The sequence below is a fragment of the Mesoplodon bidens genome (assembly GCF_964165515.1).
Source record: "Mesoplodon bidens genome assembly, chromosome: 14".
Taxonomy (NCBI): domain Eukaryota; kingdom Metazoa; phylum Chordata; class Mammalia; order Artiodactyla; family Ziphiidae; genus Mesoplodon; species Mesoplodon bidens.
Window position 1 is genome coordinate 63674568 of NC_138170.1, and position 10786 is coordinate 63685353.

General features: G+C 43.8%; 1 protein-coding gene across 2 annotated transcripts in view; it reads right to left on the reverse strand.

Moving 5' to 3' along the window:
* SPAST (spastin) overlaps positions 1-8001 on the reverse strand; it is a 53564-nt gene extending 45563 nt beyond the window's left edge. Inside the window, exon 1 of one of the 2 annotated variants that reach the window (XM_081254967.1) lies at positions 7281-8001. In XM_081254967.1, coding sequence (XP_081111093.1) covers positions 7281-7695 — 415 coding nt within the window. In that variant the 5' untranslated portion in view covers positions 7696-8001. The remainder of the gene's footprint in view (positions 1-7280) is intronic. The other variant, XM_081254966.1, reaches the window with a different exon arrangement.
* Positions 8002-10786: the final 2785 nt, after the last annotated feature.

Consider the following 10786-nt stretch of genomic DNA (forward strand, 5'->3'; position numbering starts at 1 on the left):
TTTACAATTCTCTATCAAGAGCTTGCATTCAGGGCTTCCCTGGTGGCGCAGTGGTTGAGAGTCCGCCTGCTGATGCAGGGGACACGGGTTCATGCCCCGGGCCAGGAAGATCCCACATGCCACGGAGCGGCTGGGCCCGTGAGCCATGGCCGCTGAGCCTGAGTGTCCGGAGCCTGTGCTCCGCAACGAGAGAGGCCGCAACAGTGAGAGGACCGCAAACCGCAAAAAAAAAAAAAAAAAAAAAAAGAGCTTGCATTCATACATGAGTACATACATGAGAATAAAAAATCATTTCATCTCTTTTGTAATAAAAAGCTAGGATACTAAGTGACGCTAAGGGGAGACTTCCATCTGTTTTTTCTGAACAAAGGGTCACAATTAGCAAAAATATTTTTATATCACTCTTCAGATAATTCGCCTTCTTCTTCAAATCTCATTTAGACTGCTGCTGTTTCATAAAAAGAGTAGTAAAAACTAGGTACCAAGGTTTAACAATGTTGTAACATAACCTCTAGAGGCTGTAACCTTAAAAGAACTGTAAAATTAATAACAATAGTTCCGGGACTTCCCTGGTGGCACAGTGGTTAAGAATCTGCCTGCCAGGGCTTCCCTGGTGGCGCAGTGGTTGAGAATCTGCCTGCTAATGCAGGGGACACGGGTTCGAGCCCTGGCCTGGGAGGATCCCACGTGCCACGGAGCAACTGGGCCCGTGAGCCACAACTACTGAGCCTGCACATCTGGAGCCTGTGCTCTGCAACAAGAGAGGCCGCGATAGTGAGAGGCCCACGCACCGCGAAGAAGAGTGGCCCTCACTTGCCACAACTAGAGAAAGCCCTCACACAGAAACAAAGACCCAACACAGCAAAAATAAATAAATAAATAAATAAACTCCTACCCCCATCATCTTAAAAAAAAAAAAAAAAAAAGAATCCGCCTGCCAATGCAGGGGACATAGGTTCGAGCCCTGGTCCGGGAAGATCCCACATGCTGCGGAGCAACTAAGCCCGTGCACCACAACTACTGAGCCTGTGCTCTAGAGCCCATGAGCCAAAACCACTCAGCTCTCGTGCCACAACTACTGAAGCCCATGCGTCTACAGCCCGTGCTCCACAACAAGAAGCCACCGCAATGAGAAGCCCGTGCACCGCAATGAAGAGTAGCCCCCACTCGCCACAACTAGAGAAAGCCCGTGCACAGCAACGAAGACCCAGCACAGCCAAAAATAAGTAAATTAAATAAATAAAATTTTTAAAAGTTTGTAAAATAAATAAATAAATAATAGTTCCCATTTTCTGAGGACCTACTATGTGCAGACACTAAGTACTTTACAAACATTATCTCAGTGTAATAAGTAACTTGCCCAAGATCCTGTGGAGCCAGAATTCAAATCTCAATTTGGATAAGAGGCACTGCAATTTAAAAAGGATAAAATTAGACTTTCAAACCTGAGATAAAGAAAAGCAGCCCCTGACATCCAGGAGTTGGTACCGACAACTAAGCCTTGGTGTAACAAGGAAATGACCTGACATTACAACTAAGCCTCGGTGTTCTACTGAGTATAAACAATTCCACAGAACAACAACATCAGACAAGGTCACTCTATGATCATGATGGATGCAGACAAAAATGAGACCACTCTACAATCAAGCCTAACACAGACAAAATGTGAACACTGGCCAAGCCATGAAACACCAAACATCCCCCTCTTCGGGCTAATGACTGCTTCTTAACCAATTGCAGCTTCATCCTCACTCTAGTCTTCTCTCTTTCTGGGTTAGATTTAAGATGCTTAATCAGAGAATTATCCCCAATTCCTGAAAACATCCAGTCCAGAGCAAAACTCTGCTTCCTTAAATCCTCCTTAAAATCACCTAATACAAGCCCAAATTCTGTAAGTTCTTTTTAGCCTTTTCCTGAGATACACCATGGTTCTCCATGGTGTGTGTTCTCTTGGTTACAATAAGTAATAAATCCCACTTGTTCAGCCATAGATGGGTGTTCTAGTGAAAGCTCACTGAAAGGAACTGACAAAATCCACTTAAGAACAACAACTAATTCTCTCCCTCTCTACTGCAGCATAAAATATCTGCAAAAGAACAGAAAGATATGTGAATAAGTATAACATGTCTAGCTATACCTATATAGCTGTAAAACACTTACTAGTCCCAAGAAAATTGTGGATTTTGACATTTTTCTTTCCTCACTACCAGAATGAACCACTGAGATGTGAGTGTGTTCAAAGATGTTTTATTCTATAGGATGTCTAGCATGAGCATTTGTTAATAATTCACAAAGCAAGAGAAAAAAAGGCTAGCTCACTGGTTAATACCTTCACTGATCTTATACAGGTCAAGAGAGTGGAAAATGAGTAGAAAAGTAGAGAATCTACACTTTGCCATAATTGAAAAATCCAACTACTACTGGGTAGAGCACAGAGAATAAGATAGTGGAAAAGAGGCAGGAAGGGTTAGGGAAGATCCTTCTTCAATAATTTAATATCCATTTACTGACTACCCCTTAATTGTCATCAGGATGACTAACAATAATCTTAGGAATCTAGTTACCAGGTGAGTTTTATACGGTTCAACTGTATTCTGTATTAGGAAGAATATAAACTGCAATAAAAATCAGCTAAAAACAGAACAAGGAATGAAGTTCATAAAAGTGGTTGCCTTTTTGTCTCTTTAGTGCAAATGCCACTAAATATTCTTGAAGAGAAATATAAAGTGTTTATTGTTTATTTAATAAAAAATAATGTTATTCTCTGGGAAAAGTATGCTATTATCAGAATGTCCATCCATCAGAATAATTCTTTCCTTGTTCTAATCATTTAAAGCAGAAATCAGGCACAAGAAAATTGTCTGAAATCAATCCTTTCAAAATGTTATCTAGTAGTTTTTAGGAATAAAAGAAAGTATACCAAATCTGATACTTCTGATATCTAATCTCTAGCTTCACCTTCTGAAAATAGATGTGGATAAGCAAGTATTTTGTGTGTTTTAAATAAAGTACTACATTGGATTATATGAAATTATAGTACATGGTAACTAATTTTTTAAAAAACCTTCCGTTTTAAATATAAACTGACTAGGAATAAATAAAAAAGGATTTTATTTAGATAACTTCTATCCTTGATGCCAGATGCTGCAGCCCTATCTTATCCTGAGAAACTGGCTCTCTCTCTTTCATACAATACATTGGGCCCTTACTGTCTGTCAAGTCCTACACACTTGAGGTACTGAGCCACACCTGAAGAACCTGCACCGCTGTATTACTCAGGAGACCCCAGGCTTGTCTACCAGCAGGAGCCACCCAAAGCACGTTAGGTCACGTTCTGGTTAATCCAAAGAACCACTATTACAACCTTCTCTTCTCCCCCAAGTATTCCAAGGGGCCCTTGGAATTACAAAACAGAGAACCTGCTTCATATAAAACAAACAGGGGCTTCCGTGGTGGCGCAGTGGTTAAGAATCTGCCTGCCAATGCAGGGGACACGGGTTCGAGCCCTGGTCCGGGAAGATCCCACACGGCGTGGAGCAACTAAGCCTGTGTGCCACAACTACTGAGCCTGTGCTCTAGAGCCCACAAGCCACAACTACTGAGCCCATGTGCCACACCTACTGAAGCCCGTGCACCTAGAGCCCGTGCTCTGCAACAAGAGAAGGCACCGCAATGAGAAGCCTGCACACCGCAACAAAGAGTAGCCCCCACTTGCCGCAACTAGAGAAAGCCCACACGGAGACAAAAATAAATTTATTTTTTTAAAAAATAGCTTGGTTTCAGATAAATTTAGGCCTTTATGAAAGTTCAGTGTCAAAGTTGAGTATGCCATAGAAAAGAATAAAATTCAAAATAAACAGCCACCTTATAAACCACATTTATGTATTACCTTGTTAAAATAAGATTTAATTTGGCCTTTATTATTTGAAGGCACCAAATGTGTCAATTAACTAATATCACTACAGTCTGAAATAGCCCACTTCACCTGATGAAATAAAGTGGCTTTCAGTATATTTAGAAGCTAGGTCAAGTTTTTAACGGAAAGGGATGGCACGACATTACTAGCCCCTTAATGGTTTAGGGGCTAACTACAGAGTTAGGAAACCTTTGAACACTATCCAATTCATTTCAATTTGTTCGTATATATTTTGATGCAGTAGGAAAGAGGGAGGATAAAATTCTTCTGAAATTAAGTTCTGTATTGTCAAGGATGGCTGAGAGGCAAATAAACTTCAAATGTGAACTCTGGCAACCACTGAATTAAAGGTAAAGTAAAAACATTTTCAATATGCTAAAGGAAAAATTTGAGATAGAAGAGAACCACGACAATGTAAACTCAGTTTTACTTCACTGTCAAAGGAAAATTAATATAACTAATTTGTTTCAGTTCGAACTAATTTATTTTGTCATATAATGCATCAGTTGTAGAACTCAAACTAGAGTTATCATTGCCTGTTCTGCTGTCCACTTTATAAACTAACTGTATAAATAAAGCAAAACCTTTGAATAGAAACATTATCAGCTGTGAGTGAAATATGTGGTACAGAGATTGCTGAAAATATTTACACTTAAATATTTTAAGAGGAATTAAATATAATAGACGTATATATGCGATACCCAAAGATAAGTCACCAGCATGAAACCCAAGGTCTGAATTCCACTTCCATTACCTACCCCTCACATGGAACTGATTTCTCTTTAAATCTAAGAGTCCAGGATCCTTTTTTTTTAATACCTAAGTTTTCCTTGACCTCTTATGCTACCTCCCAACTCCCATCACCCAGTGTTAACAAAATTTCTTTGTATTTACTGGAATTGATCTACCCTTAAATATATTCCCTCTATTCTAAAACAACTTTTGACCTAGATTAGTAAACTTCAAAGGACTCTATTACAATAAAACAGTGCAATAAAACAGTGCTTCTCTAGGAAGGGATAATGGTATGCTTCTTCATCCTCCCTAGGAGATCGTGGATGCTCCTTAGAGATAAAACATGAAGCAACAGGGAGTTCCCTGGTGGTGCAGTGGTTAAGAATCCACCTGCCAATGCCGGGGACACGGGTTTGAGCCCTGGTCCGGGAAGATCCCACATGCTGTGGAGCAACTAAGCCTGTGCACCACAACTACTGAGCCTGCAAGCCAAAACTACTGAAGCCCACACGCCTAGAGGCTGTGCTCCGCAACAAGAGAAGCCACCGCAACGAGAAGCCTGTGCACCTCAACGAAGAGCAGCCCCTGCTTGCCACAACTAGAAAAAGCCCACACGCAGCAACAAAGACCCAACGCAGACAAAAATGAATAAATATTTTAAATATATATTAAAAAAAAGGAATGAAGAGATTAAAAACTTCCCTCCCAAAACACATGGTATTCTTTTCTTAAATGTGCCTTTCTTTTTTTTACAAAAATAAATTTATTTATTTATTTGTTTTTATTTTTGGCTGTATTAGGTCTTTGTTGCTGCCCACGGGCATTCTCTAGTTGAGGCAAGTGGGGGCTACTCTTCGTTGTGGTGCGCAGGCTTCTCATTGTCGTGGCTTCTCTTGTTGCAGAGCATGGGCTCTAGAGCGCAGGCTCAGTAGTTGTGGCGCATGGGCTTAGTTGCTCCGCAGCCTGTGGGATCTTCCCAGGCCAGGGATTGAACCCATGTCCCCAGAATTGGCAGGTGGATTCTTAACCACTGCACCACCAGGGAAGCCCCACGCCTCCTTTCTTCAATGTTCTTAACCTCCACTCTGTCCAAAACCCATGAATACCTGCCTCCTTCCTTATATCCTACTTCTCAGTCCAAGGCCTCACAAAGGAAATAAGTTTCAACAAAACTGACATTCTAGAACAGTTTCTGGAGTTGGTAGTGGAGACACTACAAATGAACTGCAGATTGCTTTTTTTTTTTTTTTAAACTAATGGACAATAAAAATGAGTAGTTAGAGGGAAAAGAAGATCTCAGCATACTGGAGTTGGGACGAAAGGAGGGATTTTCAAAATGCTATAAGACTCCTTCTAACTCCATAAAAAGTTTGGCATTAGCAATTAGCATAGGTTTGGAATGACCTGCTTTAATCTTTTGAACCTCAGTTTGTTCATCTGTAAAATGCTGATACTAACAGTACCTTCACCTCACAGGGTAATTGTGAGGACTAAACAGATAACACATGCAAAGCTAAGAGCATACAGTGCCTAGCCTATAGAAAGACTAAAAAACGTTAGCTTAAAAGAAATCTGAAGGATGTAGTACCCTTGCTTTCATTCAGAAATAGAAATCTTTAAATTTTATTGTAAAATGGTATTATAAATTAATCCTATTGACTCAATTTCTTTAAAATTTATTTATTTATTTATTTTTGGCTGCATTGAGTCTTCTTCATTGCCACGAGTGCGGCCTTCTCATTGCAGTGGCTTCTTTTGTTGTGGAGCACCGGCCCTAGGTGCGCAGGCTTCAGTAGTTGTGGCTTGCAGGCTCTAGAGCGCAGGCTCAGTAGTTGTGGTGCATGGGCTTAGTGGCTCCACGGCATGTGGGATCTTCCCGGACCAGGGATCAAACCCGTGTCCCCTGCGTTGGCAGGCGGATTCTTAACCACTGCCCCACCAGGGAAGTCCTCACTCAATATTTCAATTTAAAAATGTAGAGGTTACCTTGGAACACTTACTTAGATGAGATCAAATTAACCAGGAGCAAAAGTTTTATACTAAAATAGAACTTTATTGAAAAATACTTAGAAGTCATTACATTGATAAAAATGACTGTTATGAAACTTTTAAAACAGTGCAAATTCAGCTGTAATCATATGCAGCTGTTCCTTTCAAAACTGAGTCACCATTTGTTCTTTTTTTCTGACACTACAGTACTCTGCTTTCACTAAAAGCCTATAACAAGGCACAGCTTCTTCGATATCAAAACCTTTTGGAAAACCTGGCTCAGAGGAAGCCACTCACTGTTTACAGCGCTAGAAAGGATCTGTGTGGTCACTCTAGGACAACTGTCACTGTCACCAGCACGTCTGGGTGTCTCATAGGGACTTGGGTCATGCAGAAGTGTAGGTGTAGGCTAGTGTCTGAAACAAAGTCACCGGCTAGGGTGCCTGAGAGGAGAGAGGTGTTTAACTAAGAATCGTGGAGGACGAGGGTCTAACCCGAGGAAGCAGTCTCACCGGGCAGATCAATTACGGGGGAGCACCACCGGCTCCCGCAGGAAAGGGACGCAGGTGTTGCCCTCCCTCGGCGACCCCACCGCTTTCTTCCCGGCGCCGCCGCCCCCTCCCCCCAGGCCCCCCGTTACCTTTCTCGTCCTCATCGATGCGCAGAGCAACGGAGATGTACTCGAAGGCCTGCTTGTGGAAGGCTCGGACGCGCTCGGCCTCCCCGCCTGGCACTGGCGCCGGGGGCGAGGCCGAGGCCGGCGCCGGCGCGGCCCCGGAGCTCCTCTTGGCGGCCATGAGGGCGCGGGAGAGGCGCTGGCAGAGCCACACGAAGAGGAGCCCCAGGTGGAAGGCGACCAAACGCAGCAGCGCGAAGCCTACGAACAGCGGGTAGGAGAAGTAGTACAGGTTCCGCTTATGCGGCGATTGGGGCGAAGGGGCCGGCCTGGGGGCGGGGCGGGAGGGGGCCAGGCAGTGGGGCGGAGGCCTGGGAGGCACCGGGCTGCTGGGGCCGCCGGAGCCTTTCTTCTTCCCTCTTCCACCCGGAGAATTCATTCACAGCTCCCACTGCCGCCGCCGCCATAACCCGCCTCCCGCAGACCGACGGCAGCCAAGCGACGGCGGCGGCCACTGGGACGGCAAGGGCCACAGACCCTCACGCGCCCGCCGGTCCCAGGAGCTCGGCACCCCGGCGCGGTGCTCTCCAGCCCCGCCCCTTTCTCCTTGCTCGGCCAGGAGCACAACCCCTTCTCCTCCTCCTGCGGTCGGTAGCTCCTGCCCCTCCCTCTCTGTCCTCTCAGCCGCTTGGTAGCTCAGAACCGCGGCCGGGCGCGCACGCGTACGCGCACGCCCTCCCGAGTCTTTCTCAGGCGCGTGCGCGCACGCCGCCGTCTTTGTTGCCCTGAGCTCTTACTGCGCGTGTGCGGCTCCCGCCACTCCGTCCCTTCCCCGCGGAACTACATTTCCCAGTGTGCAGTTCGGCCTACGTCTGCCATAGGGACCGGTCGCTCAGTCGACTTCGCTGACCCTGGGAGCTCTTTAGCAGGGAGCTTAGGCTATCAACTCACTGGAGGGACCGCTGCAGCTTGGGGTCGCTCGGCTAGTTCTCAGGACCATCTTACGGTGTCATAGTTTTCTTATACTTCTTTCAGCATTTTCTGCCAGTCTTCCGCAAAGGATGGTTGATCTGAGTTCCATCACAGAAGTAATGGGTCCCAATCTAGTAATTATTATGAGAGGATAGCAGTTGTAGAGGCGTACAGAAACTTAAGGTCACCAAAAACGAAACTGTTAGCTCATTGTGATGGAATCATCAGTTCCAGAGATTTAATTATTAAATTAGTACGTGTTGACATGTCTAGTCTGAAGAATTAATGTTTGAATAAGGGAATCCTTAGGTTTTGTTCAGTAATCCCATACTTCCTGAGCATTTCAGACTGGGCCTTTTTTTTTTTTTTTTTAATTCTACTCGACTTCGCTTCCTGTATTCTCATGAGCTGCAAGCACAGAACCCTGCTTCCCAGATCACAGAGGTGGAAGCACTAGGTTAACCATACTCTCCTAGAAACTGGAATCTTGGATGGAAACACACTGGGGTAGAAGGTAGTAAGAATTGAGTGTTCTAAAGAGCTGCTCTATCAGTTTATTTCATTGAGATCCGCAGAACTACCAGGTTCCTGGACTGGTCACTTACTTGATAACCTATCCCAAAACTATTCAGTCTATTTCTCTATTTTTCTGCTTCTGTTTCTCCTTCCCTCCTTCTCTCTTTTTCTCTCTCCTACTATCTATCTCCCTATCTTTTTTTCTCTCTTCTCTTTCTCTTTTTACTTGGAATAGCTGTAATTGTTTCTTGTTGCCCCAAACTAAGGAATACTAATTGAAGTAAAGACCCCATTGTTTACAGTGTGAGGTTTACAAGTGCTTCCAAGACTCTCCACCTTCTGGCCACAACTTTATCTAGCTTTTCCCCACCACTACTCCCCTACAAATGTAGGCTATTGCAAAAATGACTTACTCCCTGTTTCCCTTCTACTGTTCCCCACCCCTTTTCCTGCCTCTGTGGCTCGGCCATTTCTTCATTCTGAAATGCTTTCTCTCTTTCACATCTGATTCATTTCAATTCCTAACTTCCCTCTTTTGAACCCTGTGGTACTTTTTGTTGTGTGAAATCTATTAGATTTATACATATATCATGTAAACAAGATGTATACAATGGGCCCTCTGTATCCGTTGTTCTGCATCCGAATTCAACCAACAGCAGATGGAAAATATTTGGAAAAAAATTCCAGAAAGTTCCAAAAAGCAAAACCTGAATTTGCCACATGGCCTGCAACTATTTACATAGCATTGTATTACATTGTATTAGGTGTTGTAAGTAATCTAGAGATAATTTCAGGTGTATGGTAGGATGTGAGTAGGTTATATGCAAAAACGATGTCATTTTATGTAACAGCCTTGAGCATCCTGGCTTTTGGTATTGGGGGGGTGGTTCCTGGAACCTACCCCACACCCCCAAGAAACTAAGGAACAACTGTATAACATATATATAATTTAAAGAAAAATAATAAAATAAACAGCATCTATTTTAAGAAAAACTAATGTAAGCAGTTCCTTGAAGCACTCTGTGAGCCCCTCCCTAATCTCGAACTCTTTTCTCCCCCTCTAGAGGAAGCCACTATCCTGAATTTTGGTTTTTGTTTTTTTTTCTATGGCCAACACCCCCCGCCCCGCCCCGCCCCGCCCTGCCCCCGTGGCCTGTGGGATCTTAGTTCCCCGGCCAGGGATCGAGCCTGTGACCCTTGCAGTGGAAGTGCAGAGTCTTAACCACTGGACCTCCAGGAAATTTATCCTGAATTTTGTACTCATCTTTTCATTTTAGTTTTGTGTATACATTAACATATGTAAATATGCTGTATAGTTGCCTGGTTTTTACCTTACACAAATATAATCATACTGCATGTATTCTTCTTTTTTTTTAATTAATTAATTTATTTATTTATTTTGGCTGTGTTGGGTCTTCGCTGCTGCGCGCAGGCTTCTCATTATGGTGGCTTCTCTTGTTGCAGAGCATGGGCTCTAGGCACGCAGACTTCAGTAGTTGCAGCACATGGCCTCAGTAGTTGTGGCTCGTGGGCTCTAGGGCACAGGCTCAGTAGTTGTGGAGCACGGGCTTAGTTGCCCCACGGCATGTGGGATCTTCCCGGACCAGGGCTCGAACCCGTGTCCCCTGCATTGCGAGGCAGATTCTTAACCACTGCGCCACCAGAGAAGTCCCTGCATTTATTCTTCTTAATTTGATTTTTCTGCTCAATATTAAGTATTTGAATTTCCTCCTTGTTGATCTGTTTTCACTGCAACTGTTAAATGGGTATTTAGTTTGGTGCCAGCCTTTTTGTTTTTCCTTAAGTAACTAACTTTTTAACTTAGCCAAGACACTGCCCAGTAGTAGAGTGGCTCTAGAGTCCGACTGGTTGCATTCAAACCTCTGCTCCCCCACTTTCTGTGAACTTGGACTAGTGACTTGGCCTTCACATCTGTAGTTCAGCTTCCACATCTATCATCAATACATAATAATGTAGTAGTAGGCAGTGCCTGGAATGAAGTTGCGACTTGATATTTGTTGAAGAATTGTTCTCCCACATCT